Consider the following 24541-nt stretch of genomic DNA (forward strand, 5'->3'; position numbering starts at 1 on the left):
TTGATTGATTTTTTTTTTTTTTTTTTTTTTTTTTTTTTACTATCATATGGAAATGGAATACAATTGTTTAGCTGAGTATCTTGTTGAAGAAAAAGGATATAAGGAGGAAGTTTTAATGAAACCTTTCAATGAAAAAAGTACAGATTTTATTCAGAGAGGTAGGTAATGATTTTCCTTGTCACTTTTCCATTCTAACACAAAGTAGAATAATTTTCACAGATTCTAAAGTCTCTCCCTGGATATTTTGACATGAAATAGAAGATGGATTACAAGTTGGTTCTATCCTAATTTGATAATTATGTAACATTCAGATAGGTACAGGAACCTACTAACTATTGTAAATTTTACCATTTCAGGCTTAATTGTTGACTCTCAAAGAGGAAATCTGTTGAAATTAGATTACTCTGGTAAAATTGTGAAGGTTGCTCATCACTTTCATTGGTTTCCCATCAACCATCATGCCATTCAGCTCCTTGATGCACTTGTTAATGTCTGGACTGTCAATATGGACAAAGCCATAGTTGCGTACAATATCACACTCCACAACAGTACCATAGGGTACAAATAATTCTCTCACTTCTGGAGCCCTGGTGTTATCTGATAGGTTACCCACAAAGACTTTGGTTGTAGGTGTGTTTGGTCCTTTTCTACTTGTAGCAGCTTCTATTTTCAAAGGTTTTTCATTGACAATTTGACCATTCAACTCTTTGATTGCTGTGCGCCCTTCTTCATCATTTTCCATGTGCTAAAAAGTAAAAAAAAAAAAAAAAAAAAATGTCCATGGTTGCTCATGGCTTATCATTCCTCACACCTGAAGACATCAAGAAGACTTATGGAGAACATTTAACATGGGAGGTCACAAATGAATTTGTGAAGGATTTCCTTGCTACATGGAATGGACCTCTCTCAGAAAAAATGAGAACTTTCCTAGATTATTTTGACATGCCTGCCTCTCTCATATTTGCCAGAGCTGTGGAAGAAATAGACAAGCAGAATGATGGAAGGCCTGTAGAATCCTATACTGTGTACAATGATATTGTGGACGGATTCAACTTCATGTTTACACCTGCACACTTTGCTGAAAATAAAGGAAAATTTTTCCCCCTCATTAAACAACACCCTGATAAATACTACAGTTCAACTTCATGTTTACACCTGCACACTTTGCTGAAAATAAAGGAAAATTTTTCCCCCTCATTAAACAACTATATTTGCTAGAGCTGTAGAAGAAATAGACAAGCAGAATGATGGAAGGCCTGTAGAATCCTATACTGTGTATAATGATATTGTGGACGGGTTCAACTTCATGTTTACACCTGCACACTTTGCTGAAAATAAAGGAAAATTTTTCCCCCTCATAAAACAAAACCCTGATAAATACTACAAAAAGTGTTCTCCTCATGTTTTGGAGTGGTTGAAAGAACTGAAAGCAAAAAATAAAATCCTCTTTGTCCTGACTGGGTCCTATATAGATTTTGCCAATCACACTGCAACTACATGCTTAGGAGATGACTGGAAGCAATATTTTGATTTCATTGGATACTTTTCAAAGAAACCTGGATTTTTCACTGGAGTAAACAGACCATTCCTGAGATTAAATAATCTAAAGGAGAAAAACGAAATTCTTCCAACAGAACTGAAAAGTGGTCAATGCTTCAGCCAAGGTAATGTTTCAGAATCAGAATATAAACAATCTCTTCAGCTTTTAAAAGCCTAGTTAGCTTGGTGGGTAGTACACCTGCCTTGTAAGTGCTAGGCTCTAGTTCCACCCAAGCTCATCTTATCCTAAACAGATAAGGTTTGTTTTCAGAACAGCTTTCTCCTATCCTTTCCTCTCAAAGTCTCTCTGTTCAAAATTTTAAACTAGTGACTAATTTTCTTCAATCTCTCTTTTGATGCACAGGAAATTGGGATGGCCTGATAGAAGCCATGAAGAAATCACTCAACAAAACAGACATCAAGCCTTTGTACATAGGAGACAACTTCATCCAAGATCTGTACACACCATCTAAATACACTCACTGTGACACAGTGGCGGTGTGTGAGGAGCAATCTGCCGAGGGTTTTCCTACCAAAGAACATCCAGATTCATCTTACCTCAAATCAAACCTATGGGATTCCTATTTCTACACTAGTAATAGCAGTGAAGGAAAAACGCCGACCATTTGGAGTGATATTTTGAAAAAACACTGCAAAATCTGTGTCCCTTCTATCAGTTATTTGGCCTCTGAACCAATCAATAAAAAATACAGTACATTCAATGATGAAGATTCGAATTTTAGTACTGATGGATTCTATCCTACTAGATAGAAATAAATTGATGCCAATATAATTGATTTGATGGCAGTAATAGTCATTTAGGAAGGGGGATCAATTTTATGGCTTCTGTGTAGGCTTTACACGCAAAAAGTCCGACGATGTCCTACGATGGCCCTGTTCATAACCACGGCCTCATGCATGACCAGTGAACTCTACCTGACAACCTCTGACATGCAAATGGTTGTGAACTAGCGGCACACGCACGCTCATGCATATATGTCTGTTCACGGGTGCGTGCCTTATTCTGGCGTTTTATGATTCAGGCCGTGGTTATGAACAGGGCCATCGTAGGACATCGTCGGACTTTTTGCGTGTAAAGTTGGCGGGAAATTCGAATTTTTGATTTTTTTTCCGCAACCTGTACAATCTGAATTCATTTTTTACTTTTTATCTTTAGTTTGCACGTTTATATTATACTAATCATTTATATTAGCTATTAAAAACAAGCAAATTACAAAGCAAACAAAAATAAATATAAAATGAATTTTAAAAATTGCCGCCGGGACAGCTATCCACGTTGTCCGAGCTCATCTCAGCTTTGTTCATAACCACGGCCTCAACGCCTGTGAACTGTCAACAGGCATATGCATCATGCACAAGAAATCTGAATTTTCATCGGGCAACAGGCATCAGGAAAGAGAAATATCGCAGGCATGTTTATGCCATACATACCTACACAGTCATGCATGCATGCATACCAAGCATGAATGTAATACATGCATGAGAAAATCTATTCGCGTTCAAGCACCTGGCAGTTTTTTCGGTCAACGAAAAAATTACCGTCACAATTCGTGTTTTCTGGACGCATCTTTGTCAAATTTAAAATAGCGGGAAATTTCAAAAAATCTTCATAGTAGTAAATAGGTTTGCTCAACGCTTTATCTTTCTTTTTCTATGGGAACAGGTCAACAGGAACTTGGAACTTTCAAAATTGAACTCCAGAGGGCAAAGCTTAAAGATTTTAGAGCTTTTTTTTAAATAAGAGGTGCATGTCAACCATTTTTGTGTTCTGGTAGCCTTCTCTCACTGTGTGACCCAAGCTGAACACTTGAGACTTTTCTCTCTTATTTCTCATCTTGAAATCACCATCAGCTGACAAACCTTACAGGTTCCTCTTATGTTTTTTGTAATCCCCACCCTACTACTGGTGAAAACACCAATCCTGGAATGTGCAAAAATTGCCTGTCTGGCTACACACTGTTCATTAAGATTTGTGAACTCTGCTACAGACAAAAACAAAGGTGAGTGTTTTATTATACTTATCATACCTTGCTGAATGGAGCACCATTTGGCTGATACCACTAGTTCCTCTCAACAATAAAGTAAGTAAACTATTGTTTGAGTTACTGTACATTACATACACCATGATCATTTTTTAATGATAAATAATTGAGTGCTTTTATTCCCACAGATTTTAATGAATGTTTGAATAGGAAAGAAAGAGGATTTTCTTGGAAGAAGACCATTGCATTTGTAAACAGCAACATACCTAATACTGATTTAACAATCACATTTCAGGAGCAAACTACTCAGCAACTTTAAATAAAAAGATTGTGCCATCATATATTCCAAAGATGGCAAAAACATTCTGCCTGGATGATTATGATGCCATTGGCTTTGATCTAGACAACACTTTGGCAACATACAACCTGAAGAATTTGTTGGAAATGGAATACAATTGTTTAGCAGAGTATCTTGTTGAAGAAAAAGGATATAAGGAGGAAGTTTTAATGAAACCTTTCAATGAAAAAAGTACAGATTTTATTCAGAGAGGTAGGTAATGATTTTCCTTGTCACTTTTCCATTCTAACACAAAGTAGAACAAACCTTTTCACAGATTCTAAAGTCTCTCCCTGGATATTTTGACATGAAATAGAAGATGGATTACAAGTAGGTCTTATCCTAATTTGATAATTATGTAACATTCAGATAGGTACAGGAACCTACTAACTATTGTAAGTTTTACCATTTCAGGCTTAATTGTTGACTCTCAAAGAGGAAATCTGTTGAAATTAGATTACTCTGGTAAAATTGTGAAGGTTGCTCATGGCTTATCATTCCTCACACCTGAAGACATCAAGAAGACTTATGGAGAACATTTAACATGGGAGGTCACAAATGAATTTGTGAAGGATTTCCTTGCTACATGGAATGGACCTCTCTCAGAAAAAATGAGAACTTTCCTAGATTATTTTGACATGCCTGCCTCTCTCATATTTGCCAGAGCTGTGGAAGAAATAGACAAGCAGAATGATGGAAGGCCTGTAGAATCCTATACTGTGTACAATGATATTGTGGACGGGTTCAACTTCATGTTTACACCTGCACACTTTGCTGAAAATAAAGGAAAATTTTTCCCCCTCATTAAACAACACCCTGATAAATACTACAAAAAGTGTTCTCCTCATGTTTTGGAGTGGTTGAAAGAACTGAAAGCAAAAAATAAAATCCTCTTTGTCCTGACCGGGTCCTATATAGATTTTGCCAATCACACTGCAACTACATGCTTAGGAGATGACTGGAAGCAATACTTTGATTTCATTGGATACTTTTCAAAGAAACCTGGATTTTTCACTGGAGTAAACAGACCATTCCTGAGATTAAATAATCTAAAGGAAAAAGACGAAATTCTTTCAACAGAACTGAAAAGTGGTCAATGCTTCAGCCAAGGTAATGTTTCAGAATCAGAATATAAGCAATCTCTTCAGCTTTCAAAAGCCTAGTTAGCTTGGTGGGTAGTACACCTGCCCTGTAAGTGCTAGGCTCTAGTTCCACCCAAGCTCATCTTATCCTAAACAGATAAGGTTTGTTTTCAGAACAGCTTTCTCCTATCCTTTCCTCTCAAAATCTCTCTGTTCAAAATTTTAAACAAGTGACTAATTTTCTTCAATCTCTCTTTTGATGCACAGGAAATTGGGATGGCCTGATAGAAGCCATGAAGAAATCACTCAACAAAACAGACATCAAGCCTTTGTACATAGGAGACAACTTCATCCAAGATCTGTACACACCATCTAAATACACTCACTGTGACACAGTGGCGGTGTGTGAGGAGCAATCTGCCGAGGGTTTTCCTACCAAAGAACATCCAGATTCATCTTACCTCAAATCAAACCTATGGGATTCCTATTTCTACACTAGTAATAGCAGTGAAGGAAAAACGCCGACCATTTGGAGTGATATTTTGAAAAAACACTGCAAAATCTGTGTCCCTTCTATCAGTTATTTGGCCTCTGAACCAATCAATAAAAAATACAGTACATTCAATGATGAAGATTCGAATTTTAGTACTGATGGATTCTATCCTACTAGATAGAAATAAATTGATGCCAATATAATTGATTTGATGGCAGTAATAGTCATTTAGGAAGGGGGATCAATTTTATGGCTTCTGTGTAGGTATCACTGAATAGTGTTAAGTAAGTGTTATGATTGTACAGTATAAAAAAAAACACTTTCTTTATCATAAAATGTAAATAAGTAGCTACCTATGTAGTTTTATTTAACTAAAATTAATATGAGATATATAAAAAATAAAAGGGTATGTCATTCACAACTTCACAACATTTGAATAAAGTTGAGGTGGTATGTAAATTCTGTCCAGAAAATATTTTCTCAATGGATAATAATTCATGAGATGTTGTAGAGAGACCAAGTTCAATATACAAGGCAAACCCCCCCTTCCCCTGGAATTCAACTATTTACACAGTTATTTTAAAGAATATCATCTTCTTTTATATTTGTGTTTCTTCCCTCTATCTTTTCTTCTAGGACTGTCATGGTGTCTCTCCCCTCTATCATGATCTCTATGATTATTCCTTTCTCTCCCTTCATTTCTGAAGTCATTCCTTCTTTGATTTCCATGATCATTTGTATTGAAACCATAAGGGGGCATAGGTAAACTCATAGGAATACTACCACCAAACCCCAAGGGTGGAGGGATAAGCATATTTTGTCCCATCTGTAAAAGAGCTTCAAAGTTTGGTTCAGAAGGAATAGAAGAATTGGAAATGTTCATCATCATGTTAGGAGGAGGAGCAAAATTATCAAATGGTGGAGGTATGGGAAGACCTTTCACTCCATCTTTAGGAACATAAAATTCAGGTGGATTATTATTACTTGAAGATAAATACAATCGGACACCATAAAGTTCTGTTCCTTCAAATATGAATAGGGCAAATGGAACTGCTACCTCATAAGTGTATTCTATGATGGCCATTGTTTTTCGTCCATTAGGTCCCACTGGCATGGTTATTGAATTAATTGGTCCAGCCTGTAACATACAAGATCAAATTATTTAAAGTACTTAAAAGCATAGTTATTATTAAATGAACAAATTTAGGGTTGGGTTAAAAAAAAAAGAAAAAAAAAAAACGGACTAGAAATTTGAAAAAAAAATGTACCTAGGCAGGTAACCAGTTCTCTGACAAGATGTACAAAACAAACACTAGCCTTGGTACAAACTATGAAGCATAGCCCAGTTCATGAACATGACCTTAATTACTTTTTTAGGAGGTTTGGCCAAGATTTCAATGTCCCAAAAGCAAAGAGAGGAAGGACTGGCCGGATAGGAGAAAGCCAGATGTGCTACCCTCCAAGCTAACTAGGCTGATCTTAATGACACTGGTTTCTGAGTAGGGTTACCAGACAAGAAATTTCAGAAGGAGGACTTTGTGGCTAAAAAAGGCGTACATTTCAACCAAAGGAGGACACAGAAAATAATCAACACAAAAAACACCAGTATAACAAGTAACATGATTTTTTTTTTTTTCAATCTATGTACAGTGTACCTAGGTACATACCTACCACCTATTTATATACCTACTGAATGCATGTACATTTTACATGGACTTGATTGTACAAAAATTGAATTTATGCTTTTTAAAAGTTTGAGTCCTGATGTCCTCTTCTCAACGGAAAACAATACATTACGTAAATTAGGTTTTTGAGGCCGAAACTTCAAAAAGGCAGACATTTTGCTATATTTTAAAAAGGTGGGTGGACGGAGGACAAATGTATAATAAAAAGGAGGACATGTCTGCCAAAAAGGGGACGTCTGGTAAGCCTATTTTTAAGAGCAAACCAAATGTAAAGTTTCAAAGTTAAATTACCTGCAAGAAGAGTTCATACAGCAGCTCCTCGTCAATTCTACTGTCAAATATATTTCGAACTTTGATGGTTCTCATTTCTCTGTCCTCCATAACTGACATTTATTTGGGTTGATCAAGTATTCAGTTTACAGTACTCGGAGAATTTGAAAGAAACCACTCAGATGACATTTTTTGAAACCTAAACTACTTCTTATTAGCTTATTACATGGTTTATATATTTTTTTTTTTCTTTTAAAAACCAAAATAATCAAAATATTTTTAAAAAAGTAATACAAAACTAAATAGAATAGAATACAAAACTAAATTACGAATACAAAACTAGGAAGAATTACGCATATGCATCATGCACATGCACAAGAAATCTAAATTTTCATCGGGCAATAGGCATCAGGAAAGAGAAATATCGCAGGCATGTTTATTCCATACATACCTACACACTCATGCATGCATGCAATGATTGAAAGTTCATCAACAACTTTTGTTAAGTTAAACCTTTCAATTCCATCAGCGGGCATCTAAACTAATGTTCCTTTCCATGTCCAAAATATACCATCAGAATGGAGTGTCATTAACAACTTTTGTTAAGTAAAACTTCAATTCCATCGGCGGGCTAATGTTCGACTACTTACATGTTCAAAATACCGTCACAATTAGGTGGTCTATTGCAATGGGCAATAAGTAAATAGGGTGTGTGACTGATCCCACTTTGTCCCATGAAAGAAATTAGTAAATAAAATAGGTAGGGTGTGTGACTGGGTTGTTCCATGCACAGAATCGATACCTACTGGATTGAAGTAATGCCCAAATCCCAACTTTGTCCCATGAATGTCGTAAACAAAAAGGTTCCCTTCCCACATCACGTACATCCTCTCCCCCTCATAGCACAGAAAATACATAAATCACGACGACATCATAATGAACCGTGTCACAGGAGAGTTCTTACACCACCTGCAGTACCTACATAGTTTTTGAGTCGGTATCCTCTTACCAACCAACAAAATCCCGTACCGTAAGGCCAGGTGTCTGGGTTTTGTACCCATAGTGTTTTACCCCTTTGCCTTCCTCCACTCTCTGAGGCTCTTCTTTTGTTGTCTGTTAATACTTAGGATTTTGATATAAAAGTTAGAGGCATATTACGCGATTTTCTGTTTTGAGTTATGATAATTTAACACTGACGAGCCCCAAGTAAATGTTGGAATTTTAAAAATGAACATTGTACGTTGAAATTTGCTTAATTATCTTTCATTATTTTGGGCCCTAAATCTAAGTGAATTTGGCCTTTGGGTCCCTAATTCGGTCCAAAACTAAGAACATTTATTATTTTGGGTCCTAAAGTCGACCCAAAGCTAAGTGAATCACATTTCAGTTCACATTTGGCGTTGTTTCTTCACGGACTATTTTATCACCTATGTATTTTTTTTTAATTCCAAGTTCACAATTGACATTTTGTTCACAAGCCCTGTTTTCCCTTTAGAGCTTTGTTGCCTTAACAGTTTTCGACATAAAAGGAAGACAGACACTTGATAGTGGTTCTGGTTATCAGGTCAATTCATCAGGCACTTGTTTCTTGAGCTTTGAATAGAGACAAAAGTAACCTGAGGTCAGTCAGTCTAGTTAGCTTGGAGGGTAGCACTTCTGCCTTGTAAGCGCTAGGTTGCGGGTTCAATTCCCGCCCGGGGCAGATTTTATCCGAAACAGCCCCTAGAAGTTCTGTTAAGCTAACAGCCTTTTAAACCTTTACAAATCAAATGGAACTTAAGCTAACAGGCTGCTAGGAGCTAAAAAAAAAAGTTTGATGAAACCCAGTCACAAGGTATAAAAAAAAAAATCAAAAAGAGGTTACCTATTGATAAAATTTTCCTGGTTAAAACATTCAAACCACCATGTTTGGATGCCAAATGCCTTTGGTTTTTCTTTTGGTTAAGGGGCAGTGGTCACCAACGTTCAGTAATGGACATGGTACTAGAAGAAGAAGAAGGGGCAGTGGTCTAGTAGTAGACCCAATAAAATCAATTTATGGAATTAATTATCTTTTCAGTACGTTGAGTTTATAGTTCATAGGTTAAAGCTCCGAGTTCGAGTCAGAGAATTTCATTTCTTCTAATGACAACAATACTCACTCCCCTTTTTAATTGACACTGAACTTTGCAAAAGTTGGCACTCGAACTTCACAAGGTATTCCGTTATTCCGTACATCAGACTCGCAATTATAAAATCGTCTCCAATTGAAACTGTTGGAAGTCGATCATGATGCGATTAATATGGTCATTGGTCAACTCGATGCGATTTCTTTTTATTGATTTATGAGAACAACTTAACATGTGTCACCAAGCATGGAATTTAATACATGCATGAGCAAATCTATTCGCGTTCAAGCACCTCGCAGTTTTTTCGGTCAACGAAAAAATTGCCGTCACAATTTGTGTTTTCTGGACGCATCTTTATCAAAATTAAAAATAGCGGGAAATTTCAAAAAACTTCATATTAGTAAACAAATAGGTTTGCTCAACGCTTCATCTTTCTTTTTCGATGGGAAGTGGGAACAGGAACTTGGAACTTTCAAACTTGAACTCCAGAGGGCAAAGCTTAAAGATTTTAGAGCTTTTTTTAAATAAGAGGTGCATATCAACCATTTTTGTGTTCTGGTAGCCTTCTCTCACTGTGTGACCTAAGCTGAACACTTGAGACTTTTCTCTCTTATTTCTCATCTTGAAATCACCATCATCAGCTGACAAACCTTACAGGTTCCTCTTATGTTTTTTGTAATCCCCACCCTACTACTGGTGAAAACACCAATCCTGGAATGTGCAAAAATTGCCTGTCTGGCTACACACTGTTCATTAAGATTTATGAACTCTGCTACAGACAAAAACAAAGGTGAGTGTTTTATTATACTTATCATACCTTGCTGAATGGAGCACCACTAGTTCCTCTCAACAATAAAGTAAGTAACCTATTGTTTGGGTTACTGTTCATTACATACACCATGATCATTTTTTAATGATAAATAATTGAGTGCTTTTACTCCCACAGATTTTAATGAATGTTTGAATAGGAAAGAAAGAGGATTTTTTTGTAATTTTTACTTCATTTTTCTCTTATTCTATCAATTGGAAGAAGACCATTGCATTTGTAAACAGCAACATACCTAATACTGATTTAACAATCACATTTCAGGAGCAAACTACTCAGCAACTTTAAATAAAAAGATTGTGCCATCATATATTCCGAAGATGGCAAAAACATTCTGCCTGGATGATTATGATGCCATTGGCTTTGATCTAGACAACACTTTGGCAACATACAACCTGAAGAATTTGTTAGAAATGGAATACAATTGTTTAGCAGAGTATCTTGTTGAAGAAAAAGGATATAAGGAGGAAGTTTTAATGAAACCTTTCAATGAAAAAAGTACAGATTTTATTCAGAGAGGTAGGTAATGATTTTCCTTGTCACTTTTCCATTCTAACACAAAGGAGAACAAACCTTTTCACAGATTCTAAAGTCTCTCCCTGGATATTTTGACATGAAATAGAAGATGGATTACAAGTAGGTCTTATCCTAATTTGATAATTATGTAACATTCAGATAGGTACAGGAACCTACTAACTAGTATTGTAAGTTTTACCATTTCAGGCTTAATTGTTGACTCTCAAAGAGGAAATCTGTTGAAATTAGATTACTCTGGTAAAATTGTGAAGGTTGCTCATGATGGCAAAAACATTCTGCCTGGATGATTATGATGCCATTGGCTTTGATCTAGACAACACTTTGGCAACATACAACCTGAAGAATTTGTTAGAAATGGAATACAATTGTTTAGCAGAGTATCTTGTTGAAGAAAAAGGATATAAGGAGGAAGTTTTAATGAAACCTTTCAATGAAAAAACCACAAGGTATTCCGTTATTCCGTACATCAGACTCGCAATTATTATAAAATCGTCTCCAATTGAAACTGTTAGAAGTCGATCATGATGCGATTAATATGGTCATTGGTCAACTCGATGCGATTTCTTTTTATCGATTTATGAGAACAACTTAACATGTGTGTACAGAGTACAGAGATCTGTGTGATTTCAATGAAACATGAAGCGTATGATCTTGTATGCCGTCTGAGGACAAAATCTAAAGCCCGGTACACAAAGTGAGGCCAACTTGGTCTGTGAGCGTTGTTTGTATACAAGGTACGCGATATTTGCTCAAATTTTACTCGTTTTTACCTGAAATTTGCGCAAATATCGCCTTATGCCAAACTGGTCTTTAGATTAACATGTGTGTACAGAGATCTGTGTGATTTCAATGAAACATGAAGCGTATGATCTTGTATGCCTTCTGAGGACAAAATCTAAAGCCCGGTACACAAAGTGAGGCCAACTTGGTCTGTAGGCAGAGCGTTGTTTGTTTGTGTACAAGGTACGCGATATTTGCTCAAATTTTACTCGTTTTTACCTGAAATTTGCGCAAATATCGCCTTATGCCAAACTGGTCTTTAGATTAGACAGATCGTTGTTTGTGTGCTGTACCTACAGACTTGGAAGGCCAAGTTGGGAAACAAGTCATAAACGTGTGTCCCGGGCTTGAAGTTGTTCATCATTACTAGTTTTCTGTCAACTTTTCAAATTGCATTTTTAAATCCGCTATCCACCATTTCCATATTTGACGTGAATGAAATCTATGAACCTTCGCTGCGGAAGATTGACGTTTCTCACTGATTCCTAAACAACCAATTCGGCTTCATATAAAAAAGTGAATCAATTAAAATTAGGCAGAGCGTTGTTTGTATACAAGGTACGCGATATTTCCTCAAATTTTACTCGTTTTTACCTGAAATTTGCGCAAATATCGCCTTATGCCAAACTGGTCTTTAGATTAGACAGATCGTTGTTTGTGTGCTGTACCTATACAGGGTGCACGATATTTGCGCAAATTTCACTCGTTTTACTTGAAATGTGCTCAAAACTTTCTCTTTTTAACGTGAAATTAGCACAAGAATCACCTACACACGCAACTATCTCTTAAGGTGACACATAGTCGACCGGTCGTCGATCGATGTCGACTCAACCTTTCACACTGTCTCGTCGATCGACGGCCGGACGACTATGTTTGTACACACCTTTAGACTTGGAAGGCCAAGTTGGGGAACAAGTCATAAACGTGTGTCCCGGGCTTGAAGTTGTTCATCCTTCATCATAACTAGTTTTCTGTCAACTTTTCAAAGTGCATTTTTAAATCCGCTATCTACCATTTCCATGTTTGACGTGAATGAAATCTGTGAACCTCTGTGAAGATTGACGTTTCTCACTGATTCCTAAACAACCAATTCGGCTTCATATAAAAAAGTGAATCAATTAAAATTACACCATTTCCATATTTGTAGTGAATGAAATCTGACAGTGAACCTTCGCTGTAGAAGATCGACGTTTCTCACTGATTCAAAAGATCGAATTCATATAAAAAGTGAATCAATTAAAATCTAGAAAACAAGAGGAACTCAAGTGTTTAATGATCGAGGCGCCGCGAATCCTAGAGAGTATAGATGTTGTTTTGGTGCGTACCTAACTGCAGGAACTTGGTGCTGCATTGGACCTGAAATTTTTGGGGGCTTCTATTTACTCAGCCGTACCTGGAGGTCTACAGTCTCATGTTCAAATGCATTTTGGCAACTCAAGCACAGTTGCACAAATGAGGACCAGCATAGGTAAATCCAACAGGATAAAATCTGCTCTAAAATGTGATTATTTTTCAAATACATCTCTATGGTTTATTAGGACTACTTGGTGTTAAAATTGTGATTAGTCTAATTTTTACTCACCAACATCAAAACGTAGAATAATTCCTATCCCAATAATCCAGGGGACAGAACTGAGTATAGTATTCAGGAAGAAATCTGCCATTTTGGGAATCCTTTTCATCTAGATGTGAGGTAGTTCAAGACATTTCCATGAATATTAATAAAAAAACACCACAGTTGGTCCATATTCCGAGAGATTCAGAGAAAACGAAAAATACTTCAATAAAGGAAATTAATTTAGGTCTAAAATTATAATTTAAAATTAATTCGTAGGTAATAAAAAAATTTTAATGATTTGATCTCAAATGTCAAGCACTTCAAGCAGAAAAATGAACGAAACGAAAACAAAACAAAACACAAAAAAATATGGCACCGTTGCCATTTGTAACTTTTTAGCAGTGTTGTCGCTCGTTGCTCCTTAAAAGCCGAGTCCAGAGTTTTTTTTTATGCTGTATTTAATGACTGCAGTTAAAATTGCATGATTTTTATTGGTTACTGTACCCTTTACTTGCCCTTATTGAAAAACAGTTAGGAAAGAGATTGGTTACTCAACTTTATGACTGCACCTAAAATCCTAAATAATTATTCTAATACAAACAATTAATGTTGACGATACCTATCTACTTATTCTAAGGCAAACAATTGATGCCGATGTCACGATATGTTTGTCAATTTGGTACTCGCTAAATTGGTTAAGAAATATGGAAGAAACCGTCGTGAATTGTATACCTACGTACATTTTTTAATTGGAATGGACAAAAACCACATAAGAAATAGCAACCCACCTACTTGAAATTCTAACCCCCAGATCTACAACCTCATGTGAACTGTGAACTGCAGATTAGTGAATATTTTAGATATTATCAAGTATGTACCTATCTGTGCTTGCGCAGAAGTCAACATTAATTTCAACATGAAGTTGGAGTTATGTACCCGGAAGATAAGTAGTTGAATAGAAAAGGTTTCGGAATAAAACAATGAAAATGTGAACCATATAATATTATAGGTGATATGATAGTACATAATATGTATTCTCAATCTGTATGTACCTATTTATTGTTATATTGTCAAATATACAAGACCTTGTTTAGACTGCCTGGGTAAAGGGCCTTTTCAGCCCAATTCGGACAGGATTAACAAGATGAATTCTGTTCTATCCTACTTCACGGTTGATTAAAGAGACAAACCATAACTTTTTTAACGCGCGGTCCATAAGGAGACAAAGCCTGATCGCGTCTACGTTCTGGGTTGTTAGAGGGGCTTAGGTTATAGAAGCTTAGGTTAGAGTTGGAGTTACAAGCTTAGGTTAGAGTTAGAGATTCAAGATGCGAGAGGACTCCAAGGTGAGAACCTTAGAGGTGTGACTTTGACTGTGGAGATGAAGATAAATCTCTATGGCTGCACACACGTTCCACTATTGTGTTTCTTAGTTCTTAGTATTCAGTATACTCGGTATCGTATGTACCTACAGTCTGCTATACCTGTGTAATACTGTGTATATGTAGAAGTTGCTATTATAAAGTTTCCTATGAGTTTAAAGATACATCTGGTGATTCTTGTGCCCTATGTACAGGGTAAGGCGAAAAATTGAACTTGGGATTTGTTGACGAATGACGATGGTTCTTTGTGAAGGTGAAGCACTAGATGACATGCTTATCTTATGGTGTTAGAAGCATTGAGGGTTTAAAATTAAAACTCCTTGGACCTTGAATCTTTAATTTTAAGGGCCCCAATAGCTCGGTAAAGTAACTCGATTAGGAACTCGGATTCTGTTCTCAGAAACAATACTTTCCGAAACAAAAGTATTTCTATTCTGTTGGGTCCGACTGTAAAATACCAGATTTTAATTAATGTTTGTCACAAATGGACTCGAATCTCCAGATCCAGAGTACCATGCCAACCAGTACACCACTGAGGTTGATTTTTTTTTCGATTGAGGAGGCAAGATAAGCGCTGGACACTTCAGTCACCCTCACCCTGTACAGATTGTACAAGGAAGATTGTCATGTACTCATACTTAGTGGGATATAATGTAAAACGTACATTGAGTCAGTGGCGACCTTACTTCCACTTTTTAGAGCTTCTGAAATGTAATTTTCAGCCATTTGTGAAAGTTCCTCTTTGCGTTTTACCTAACCTTAAAAGTAACACGGCTAGACGTAATCTTTGTTTATACAGCCAGCTGTAGGACTGAAAAGTTCCTTTGAAAGGCAATCTCTACCAGTAGATCTTCTCTTCTTAGCCTTTTCTTATTCAGATAGGGTCGGCGTTTCTTGTCAGTCTCTTCCAGGCAGCCCTGTTGTGTACCTCATGTCCTAATCAATTTTTCTCACCCAAGTATTAATCTACACAATCTTTCCACCTTTTCTTCGGTTTCCCTCGGGGCGGCGGCGTGAGGAAGGGCATCCAGCTGTAAAGAACCCCGCCAAAACAAAACTATGTCAATCTCGACCGGTGGATGTCTATTGAAAAAGGAGGGAATTTGACCTGATCACTATGATCTCCAGCACTGGCTTCTATCTGAACTTCAATCTGTTCAGTCTGAACTGGCAGGGGTTGTATTCGTTTCGGTGTCGTCTGTGTTTCTGTCTGTCAGTCTGTCTGTTCCCATAGAAGGACTTATCCAAACCTGGTCGACCTATATATCAAATTAAAGGTCTTTTTGCCAGGAACACGAAAGTGGTGGTGCAAATTTTGTCCAGAGATGAAATAATAGAAAGTAAAAATCCAGCACAGGACAGTCAAGTTTTTCATTGGATATGTTTTTCTGCCAAATACACCCTGTATTCTCTAACGAAGCGAGGAATACTTTCCCCGATATGTAGGAAAAATTGTGTACCACCATATATACGTACTGTGCCGTAGTAGTACTGGTAGATTCTGGTACAAGATAGAACGTTGACCCTTCTCCTTGGGAAACGGAGATGGAATGTGTCCGTACTCTGTAGCATTGTTTGGATCTTGGAACAGCTCTATTAGACTATACGGTATGACCTAAGAATTTTCCTAGTGGGTTTTTAGTCCGTCCTTCCTTTATTATTACAATAGTAATAAAAAGGTATAAGGGACGGACTATTGTATTCGTTTCGGTGTCGTCTGTGTTTCTGTCTGTCAGTCAGTCTGTTCCCATAGAAGGACTTATCCAAACCTGGTCGACCTATATATCAAATTAAAGGTCTTTTTACCAGGAACACGAGAGATCTGTACGGGTTATTGTTGTGTGTGTTTGCTTTTCATAAACGTTTGGGTCGTTTGGTTACTCAAGAGAATATTGTCCGCCTACGCCTGTTTTGATTGATCCAACTTTATGCTACTGCAGTACTGACTAGCAGACTACTGCTACGCGAGAAAGTCGAGAAGCTTACACGAAATCTTGGTAGTTCTGTTATAAATTCAGAGGAATAATGTTTGTTTAGCCAGCCTAGTTAGCTTGGCCGCGGGTTCGATTCCCGCCCCGGGCGGATTTTATCCTGATGGGATAATGTTCGTTCTCGGAACGGCTGGCTTTCTGAACAGACCGAGTGACCAACGCTGATTTTTCCTCAATCCTCATTGGTACTCTGTCTTAAGACTAAACTGTCCTGCTGATTTTTCCTCAATCCTCATTGGTTCTCTGTCTTCAGACTGAATTGTCCTGGTGTGGTGGAGTAGAGGGACGAGTTATCCTAAATTCTTGACAGAATAGTAACCCGAGGAAAATATACGTGAAGGAGGAAAGGTCAGCGCAGAATATGACGTTATAAAACTCAATGCACTTGACAGTACAGATAATGTACATGTTGTCTGAATGGAAATGTCACATGAGAAGGGTTTTTGGGACTTTTGGGAAATATAGCTTGCTGTGATTTTTGGTCTTAGGGATAGAACTTGGTATTATTTTAACATGGACGCGAGGGACATACCTGATCAGGTCTATCTGATAGTGTGTGTGCTCGTTAGGTATCAGGTAGACCTGACAGACGGACCTTTTTAGCCGTACCTGTCAGGTCTACCTGATAGTGAGTGGCTGGTCTAAGTCTGTAAAAACACTAGCGCTCACAAAACCTGATAATAAACCCCACGTCAAATCCATTCTTGCTCTTTAATTAATCCAGTGTTTCCATTTTTCCCCCTTTTGCAGTGTAAAACCAACCTGTACGGGAAGTCCATACAGTGTTGCAACTTCACCGACATGTGCAACCAGGAGCTACGGCCCACCTATCGCCCCCACACGACCTTGGCCCCGCCCCCTCTCGTCTCGTGGGACGATAGCGTGCACTATTTCGCGCTCCTTATTTCCCTCACAGTCTGTCTGGTTGTGTTTCTCGTGGTGATAAGCTACGTTTACTTGCGCTACAAACGGGCCGAGATGAGCCGTCAGGCGTACCTGAGAAGTGCGGCGTTCTTGAGTAGACCTACGCTGGATGGATTGATGGATCAGACGTCTGGGTCCGGTTCAGGTCTGCCCTTACTGGTGAGTGTTCATTATTATTATTATTATTATTATTATGGCCTTTATAATCGTATTTACGGGGTCGAGCGGATTTCGAACACAATCAAATGTCTTCTGACAGTTTCATTTGTCCATACACGGTGGGTTTTGAGTCAGCTATGTGTGATACATTCCTAGGGTGTATCATACCCATGATTAATTCACCGGGTATGGAGTTTGATATTCATACGCGACTTGAAAAAGTTCACACTGGATAAATGTTCACGCAACTTCAAACTTCAGAAATATTAATGTTCTTAAAGAACGGCATACAGTACCCATCTATCCGGGAACAAACAATGTTCCTAAGGATAGGATTATTTTTTATTTTTAGGTCAAATTTGCACGCCTCAAGTCCCGAGGTCAATATCTAATGGGTTTTAAACTACTTTGTGAGTACAACAAGTCCTTTTTATGGCGAGGACCAAAATCCGAGTTTAAACTTATTCTAATTTGAACTCTTGGATTAAGCAATTTGATTGAAAAGGTTTAAAACAAGCAATCAGATTTCTAATGGATTTTAAACTACTTTGTGAGTACAACAAGCCCTTTTTATGGCAAGGACCAAAATCCGAGTTTAAACTTATTCTAATTTGAACTCTTGGATTAAGCAATTTGATTGAAAAGGTTTAAAACAAGCAATCAGATGGATTGTACGCGTTGCGGAAAAAAAATCAAAAATTCGAATTTCCCGCCAACTTTACACGCAAAAAGGCCGACGATGGCCTACGATGGCCCTGTACATAAACACAGCCTCAGTTAACTTCTGGTTTGTGATGAAGTAGGTTAGAATCTAACCTCTAAACCTCTAGAATTTAACCTCAGTTCCTATTTGAAAAAAATCCCCACATACCTTGATAGCAAAAAGGAGTCAAGGCACCTCATCTGGTAAGCAGGATGGTGCGGGGTCAATCTCAAGCATGGGATATTATTTACTTGAGAATTTGACCTCAGGTTCTGGTTATGTACCGGGTTGGGTTGAGACAGGATATTGTTTCTACAGTTTGACATGGGAGTGGTAACTAAAAAACAAGGTTAGTTTGCCAACCTTGCCTATCGCAACCCGGTACATAACCACGACCTCAATAATAGAGCTTTAAGTAGAGAAGGGATTAATCTCACCTACGCTACGAGTAGTGTTGAATTACGTCAAGATTTTGTTCTTATAAAGTTAGTCCAGATTTTATTGCAATGAAAAGATAAGTCATAATGATAATAACAAAAACTAATGATTATTTATGAGAAGTTAATAAATTAATACTGGATGGCAGCACAATTTAGAAACATGTCTTTTTATAAATTTTTGTTCCTTCTCCTTTTCTCTACCTTTCTTATTTGTGTAATGTCTAATTTAATTTTCATAACAGGAAATGGTTTCTCACTTTTGATCCTCTCATTTTCTCCTAATAGAAACTAGAAACCCCACCTTATGATAAACTTGCAAATAGTCGAATGATAGAATTCCAATAAATTGCAGAGTGTCAGTAAATGACCTAAAAACTCAGGCGGTCTGGCGTGAGTTACCAGTTCAATGCCAAACTGTAAGGCCAGCCACTCACTATCAGGTAGACTTTAAGACAGGTGTACCTGATCAGCTTATTTATACTGCTCGCATAGGACTGAAAAGTCCCTTTACTCCAGCAGTAGGCTACTACTATTATTTAATGATCCAGGCGCCGCGAATCCTAGAGAGTATCGATGTTGTTTTGGTGCGTACCTAACTGCAGGAACTTGGTGCTGCATTGGACCTGAAATTTTTGGGGGCTTCTATTTACTCAGCCGTGTGATAATCGTTAGACATGAGATAAGCGCCGTGTATGTACGTACGTATTTTGGTGCTTGTAAGAGTGGCACGGATACTCTAATCTCTGTAATAATGGTGTTGGTTTAGTATTAATACCCAGCATTAAAATGCAACACCGCGCTAGCAGGGTGTAGACTTGTAGAGTAGTACAGCTGTAGAGGATTTTGGTTACTAAACACTTTACCTGCCCCTATGGAAACTATTCCAAAAGGGCAGGAAATACTAAGGGTAAAAAGGTTGCTCAACTTTTAATGACTCCAGAGATGAAATAATAGAAAGTAAAAATCCAGCACAGGACAGTCAAGTTCTTCAGTGGATATGTTTTTCTGCCAAATACACCCTGTATTCTCTAACGAAGCGAGGAATACTTTCCCCGATATGTAGGAAAAATTGTGTACCACAGGTGTTTGCAAGAATAGAGTTCCATGAGAACAGACCGCGAGTGACCAACGCTGATTTTTCCTCAATCCTCATTGGTTCTCTGTCTTCAGACTGAATTGTCCTGGTGTGCTGGAGTAGAGGGACGAATGATCCTAAATTCTTGACAGAATATAATAACCCGAGGAAAATATACGTGAAGGAGGAAAGGTCAGCGCAGAATATGACGTTATAAAACTCAATGCACTTGACAGTACAGATAATGGTGGAGTAGAGGGACGAATTATCCTAAATTCTTGACAGAATAGTAACCCGAGGAAAATATACGTGAAGGAGGAAAGGTCAGCCAGAATATGACGTTATAAAACTCAATGCACTTGACAGTACAGACTATATGCATAATGTACATGTTGTCTGAATGGCAATGTCACATGAGAAGGGTTTTGGGACTTTTGGGAAATATAGCTTGCTGTGATTTTTGGTCTTAGGGATAGAACTTGGTATTATTTTAACATGGACGGGAGGGACACAATGTCACATGAGAAGGGTTTTTGGGACTTTTGGAAAATATAGCTTGCTGTGATTTTTGGTCTTAGGGATAGAACTTGGTATTATTTCAACATGGACGCGAGGGACATACACATACTCGTACATGAAGGAATTTCCTATGTATGAGCGTGCGTCTCTCAATCTCGTTTGGAATCTTTTTTCGAGAAACGACAATGGCGGAGTGAGAACCAATTACCAATGCTAAATTTTAACGAGTTGCTCCTTCCAAAAATACTTCTGTCCGAAATATTTGCGGTTTGAGATCACAAGGCTAAAACCACAACCGTGCTCTTGAACGTATTGAATTTTAAGAGAATGCTGTCTGTACCCATTAGTGGGTCCACTTTTAGTTGCACCCATTAATGAGACCATTTTTAGTGATCTCCTGATGTCCAATGTCCATTGTCTTTTCAAGGTGTAAATTAATGTTCAGAGTTTGAAAGGTGTTTGATAGAGGTTGTTGTATTTTTTGCAGCAACAAGTTGGAAAAAATGTGGAATTAAATCAGAGAGTCGGTGTTGACAGAAAAGAATAATTTAAAAACTGGTTAAAGTTGTTTATTTTTTACCAAGTGTTAACAATGCTTGTTGTGTCTTCCGATTTTCTGGCGATAAGTAACTTCTGATTTTCTTGTAGGATGCCTAGTTGACTTGTAAAACTTAACTAAAGAAACCTGTATGACCCTTTCACTTCCGCAGGTACAACGGACAATCGCCAAGGTTATTGGCTTCTGTTTTGAGCTTTTCTCAAGTCCTGTTGTGTTCCTACTCGTGTGTTGAGCTATGCCCGATTTCCAGATGTTTGGTGTGCCGACTTAATGTAGAAGTTAAATAAGTCGATAGTCCTACATAAATATAAGAGTCGCTAGTTAAGTAATTAACTTGGACTGCTTAATGGGGTAGCCTGTAAATTATGTGTGGCAAACTGTCCAAGTATGCTCTTGGACGGTGTAAAATGGTTTCATCTGGGGAAAATTTGTTTCAGTGACGAAATTTTTAATTACGATATTGAAACGCTTCAGTTAACTTCTGGTTTGTGATGAAGTAGGTTAGAATCTAACCTCAGTTCCTATTGAAAACAATACTTTCTCATTACCTTGTATAGGTTCCCTATACGTAAGGGTAATAGAAAGTAAAAAAATCCCCACATACATACAATCTTGATAGCAAAAAGAAGTCAAGGCACCTCATCTGGTAAGCAGGATGGTGCGGGTTCAATCTCAAGCAAGGGATATTATTTACTTGAGAATTCGACCTCAGGTTGTGGTTATGTACCGGGTTGGGTTGAGACAGGATATTGTTTCTACAGTTTGGCATGGGAGTGGTAACTTAAAAACAAGGATAAGGCAAAGGCCGCTACGGGGAGGTATGGAAAGCGTACTGGCGAGGAGAGAGGGTGGCAGTCAAAGTGTTTTTCACTACGGAGGAAGCGAGTTGGTTCCGAGAAACGGAAATCTATCAGACTGTGCTCATGCGACATGACAATATCTTAGGTAAGAATCACTGCAACATGACAATATCTTAGATAAGAATCACTGCAACATGACAATATCTTAGGTAAGAATCGCTGCAACATGACAATATCTTAGGTAAGGATCACTGCAACATGACAATATCTTAGGTAAGAATCACTGCAACAAGACAATATCTTAGGTAAGAATCACTGCAACATGACAATATCTTAGGTAAGAGATCCAAAGAGTACGTCAAAATTGCACAGACTTCTTGTCTCAAAACTTGCTATACAAACGTACGATCTTGTGAATAACTAGGTTGTGAGACCAAGTTGGAAGATAAGTCTGCAGACAAAAACCTAGCGTGTGTACTGGATAGACGGACTTTTCAGAGCGAAACCATTCCATAAAAATAGTTTGCCAACCTTGCCTATCTCAACCCGGTACATAACCACGACCTCAATAATAGAGCTTTAAGTAGAGAAGGGATTAATCTAACCTACGCTGCGAGTAGTGTTGAGTTACGTCAAGATTTTATTCTTATAAAGTTAGTTCAGATTTTATTGCAATGAAAAGATAAGTCATAATGATAATAACAAAACTAATGATTATTTATGAGAAGTTGATAAATTAATACTGGATGGCAGCACAATTTAGAAACTTGTCTTTTTATAAATTTTTGTTCCTTCTCCTTTTCTCTACCTTTCTTATTTCTTTTGTTGTCTTCTTAACTTTGTATAGTTCTTGTTGCTAGGTAAGAATCACTACAACATGACAATATCTTAGGTAAGAATCATTTCGTCTTGGTGGTGTAAAATGTAGTGGTTTTCTGTGTACTTTAAATGACTCCCGCGGCTAGGTATTCTACTACCTAACCTCTTCTGGGCTTCCAACATGTGCATGATGAAGTAAGTCTAATTAGTGTAGTGGTCAAGACGCTCGTCTGGAAAATTGGAGGGCGTGGGTTCAATCTCAGAGGTATGGATTCGTTGTTACACTTCCCTCTACCAAAGCTCTTGAGAAAAAACTAACAGCGAAGGTCTTATCATTCCGAAATGGAAGAGAGGAAGAGAACAGGATAGGAGAAAGTCAGCTGTTCCGAGAACGAACATTATCCGTTCAGGATAAAATCCGCCTCGTGTGGGAATCGGATCCGCGGACTGATGCGTACAAGGCAGACGGCCTACACACAAAGCTAATTAGGCTGGCAGATTAGCGTTTTGAATTTGATGAACCCAACTTGAATTTTGTTCTCTCTTCCGTGTTCTACAGGTTTCATCCTCCATAAAAAAACATGACATAACCATCATAAAACTATAGTACATGAAAAAAAAAACTTCCAAGTTGGAAAACCAAGTAGGGTTCCCATGACCGCTGCCGAGTTCCCCCGCTGAAAGACACTCGGGCTTGTGACAATGCGAAGGCGACCATTATACTCGTAATAGGTGTGGTGACATCAAAATATTAGTGAAGAGCAAAGTTACTTTCAGAAAAACTATATGTAGTACATGAAAAAAAAACTTCTAAGTTGGAAAACCAAGTAGGGTTCCCATGACCGCTGCCGAGTTCCCCCGCTGAAAAGACACTCGGGCTTGTGACAATGCGAAGGCGACCATTATAATAGAAGTGGTTTGTGGTGACATCAAAATATTAGTGAAGAGCAAAGTTACTTTCAGAAACAGGTCCCTCTTCTCAACAACACAAACCTCAACGTGTTAAGCATTTGTCATTCATCAAACTTTAGTTGCAAAACGCTCCTTCAAGTTTCAACGAAAATTTTAGTCTGTCTTACTGCTCATGTCTACAATTAATTTAAACGGGTATTTTTATCAGTAGACAAAAGTTTTGCTCTGATCTCTTTATTTTGTCAAACACTGTGTACTCGGGACCCGAACAGGGACCCACGGTGTAAAACATAAATTAAATTACAAACACCATTGTGTTGGGAACTGAGAGGTGAGAGGGAGGGAAGTGCAAACAGAAAATCTAGATTGTCACTGATTTATTATCGTGGAGATCAACTTCAAGTTGAGGCAGCTGCGACTTGGAATCCAGTGGCGTATATCTGATGCGAGGAGAAAGTATTAATCAGCCACCTTGGTTAATTTACAGTACCTACGTCATAATCAAAGAACGGCATTTGTAACAATCCCAAGTTGCTTCGACAGCCTATAGTTAGCTTGGAAGGTAATGTCTTCCTTGGAAGCTCCAGGTCGCGAGTTCCTTGAACAGCAAAAGTCGTAAAGAGAATGTTCCTAAAAAGCATTACTAATGTTCTAAAAATAAATAACAAATCCAAAAAAAGATTAAAATAAAAATACTTGCACAAATTTTGTAAGTAAAACAAGTCACATGCAAGTTTAGAATGGGCAAATTTTCTATCTACACCACTGGATATAAACAACTGTGAACTTTGCCTTGGTACAAACGCTTGGCTAACATATTCCGCGAGCAGCTAGTATCAATTTGTATTTTTTACCTGGAACTGCATTGTCTTTGCATCTTGGTATCTCGGTTTGAACACAGAAAACAAGCTCAAGTTTACGTATAAACAGAATAGACTGTTGACAGGGTTATGTGTTTGTCATGTATAGCTTGGAAAGTATAACAGGCTGAGGCTTATGAACGGAAAGCCAGCCTAGTTAGCTTGGAGGGAAACCCGTAA

The 24541-nt window shown here is 37.8% G+C and overlaps 5 protein-coding genes across 6 annotated transcripts; 4 read left to right on the plus strand and 1 right to left on the minus strand.

The window, feature by feature from the left end:
- The first annotated feature begins 53 nt into the window (after positions 1-53).
- On the plus strand, positions 54-6867 carry LOC103514664 (5'-nucleotidase domain-containing protein 1-like). Of its 2 annotated transcripts, XR_003393040.1 has the most exons (6): positions 54-158; positions 357-421; positions 784-1127; positions 1378-1664; positions 1904-2393; positions 5719-6867. XR_003393040.1 is itself a non-coding variant. In XM_026827572.1 (5 exons), the coding sequence occupies exons 1-5, from the start codon at positions 116-118 to the stop codon at positions 2308-2310; spliced, it is 1146 nt and encodes a 381-aa protein (XP_026683373.1). In that variant the 5' UTR covers positions 54-115; the 3' UTR covers positions 2311-2394. The 2 variants fall into 2 exon arrangements, 1 of the variants encoding a protein (XP_026683373.1); XM_026827572.1 differs by lacking the exon at positions 5719-6867 and having other exon boundaries at positions 1904-2394.
- LOC103514660 (5'-nucleotidase domain-containing protein 1) lies at positions 3199-6499 on the plus strand. The gene is made up of 4 exons (XM_008479559.3): positions 3199-3560; positions 3838-4092; positions 4294-4989; positions 5229-6499. Exons 1-4 carry the CDS (start codon positions 3437-3439, stop codon positions 5633-5635), a joined length of 1482 nt encoding a protein of 493 aa, XP_008477781.1. The 5' UTR covers positions 3199-3436; the 3' UTR covers positions 5636-6499.
- Positions 5859-7569, minus strand: LOC103514659 (RNA-binding protein 7). The gene is made up of 2 exons (XM_008479558.3): positions 7431-7569; positions 5859-6592 (listed from the first exon to the last, which is right to left on the minus strand). The coding sequence occupies exons 1-2, from the start codon at positions 7527-7529 to the stop codon at positions 6044-6046; spliced, it is 648 nt and encodes a 215-aa protein (XP_008477780.1). The 5' UTR covers positions 7530-7569; the 3' UTR covers positions 5859-6043.
- Positions 7570-9947: 2378 nt separating this feature from the next.
- LOC103514665 (5'-nucleotidase domain-containing protein 1-like) lies at positions 9948-11167 on the plus strand. The gene is made up of 3 exons (XM_008479564.3): positions 9948-10307; positions 10608-10862; positions 11067-11167. Exons 1-3 carry the CDS (start codon positions 10184-10186, stop codon positions 11165-11167), a joined length of 480 nt encoding a protein of 159 aa, XP_008477786.1. The 5' UTR covers positions 9948-10183.
- A 3379-nt stretch (positions 11168-14546) lies between these two features.
- Positions 14547-21202, plus strand: LOC103514666 (bone morphogenetic protein receptor type-1B). Its single transcript, XM_026827567.1, has 3 exons — positions 14547-14564; positions 17342-17674; positions 21122-21202. Exons 1-3 carry the CDS (start codon positions 14547-14549, stop codon positions 21200-21202), a joined length of 432 nt encoding a protein of 143 aa, XP_026683368.1.
- Positions 21203-24541: the final 3339 nt, after the last annotated feature.

Source organism: Diaphorina citri, unplaced genomic scaffold (genome assembly GCF_000475195.1).
Source record: "Diaphorina citri unplaced genomic scaffold, Diaci psyllid genome assembly version 1.1 scaffold1200, whole genome shotgun sequence".
NCBI lineage: Eukaryota > Metazoa > Arthropoda > Insecta > Hemiptera > Psyllidae > Diaphorina > Diaphorina citri.

Excerpts from the sequence above, each read along its gene's own strand:
- LOC103514665 (XM_008479564.3), top strand. The coding sequence starts at position 10,184 with ATGTTTTTTGTAATCCCCACCCTACTACTGGTGAAAACACCAATCCTG. Across the intron at positions 10,308-10,607 it reads TGCTACAGACAAAAACAAAG|GAGCAAACTACTCAGCAACT; the intron begins GTGAGTGTTTTA and ends ATCACATTTCAG. Across the intron at positions 10,863-11,066 it reads TACAGATTTTATTCAGAGAG|GCTTAATTGTTGACTCTCAA; the intron begins GTAGGTAATGAT and ends TTACCATTTCAG.
- LOC103514660 (XM_008479559.3), top strand. The coding sequence starts at position 3,437 with ATGTTTTTTGTAATCCCCACCCTACTACTGGTGAAAACACCAATCCTG. Across the intron at positions 3,561-3,837 it reads TGCTACAGACAAAAACAAAG|GAGCAAACTACTCAGCAACT; the intron begins GTGAGTGTTTTA and ends ATCACATTTCAG. Across the intron at positions 4,093-4,293 it reads TACAGATTTTATTCAGAGAG|GCTTAATTGTTGACTCTCAA; the intron begins GTAGGTAATGAT and ends TTACCATTTCAG.
- LOC103514659 (XM_008479558.3), bottom strand. The coding sequence starts at position 7,529 with ATGTCAGTTATGGAGGACAGAGAAATGAGAACCATCAAAGTTCGAAAT. Across the intron at positions 6,593-7,430 it reads TGTATGAACTCTTCTTGCAG|GCTGGACCAATTAATTCAAT; the intron begins GTAATTTAACTT and ends TGTATGTTACAG.
- LOC103514666 (XM_026827567.1), top strand. Across the intron at positions 17,675-21,121 it reads GTTCAGGTCTGCCCTTACTG|GTACAACGGACAATCGCCAA; the intron begins GTGAGTGTTCAT and ends TCACTTCCGCAG.
- LOC103514664 (XM_026827572.1), top strand. The coding sequence starts at position 116 with ATGAAACCTTTCAATGAAAAAAGTACAGATTTTATTCAGAGAG. Across the intron at positions 159-356 it reads TACAGATTTTATTCAGAGAG|GCTTAATTGTTGACTCTCAA; the intron begins GTAGGTAATGAT and ends TTACCATTTCAG. Across the intron at positions 1,665-1,903 it reads TGGTCAATGCTTCAGCCAAG|GAAATTGGGATGGCCTGATA; the intron begins GTAATGTTTCAG and ends TTTGATGCACAG.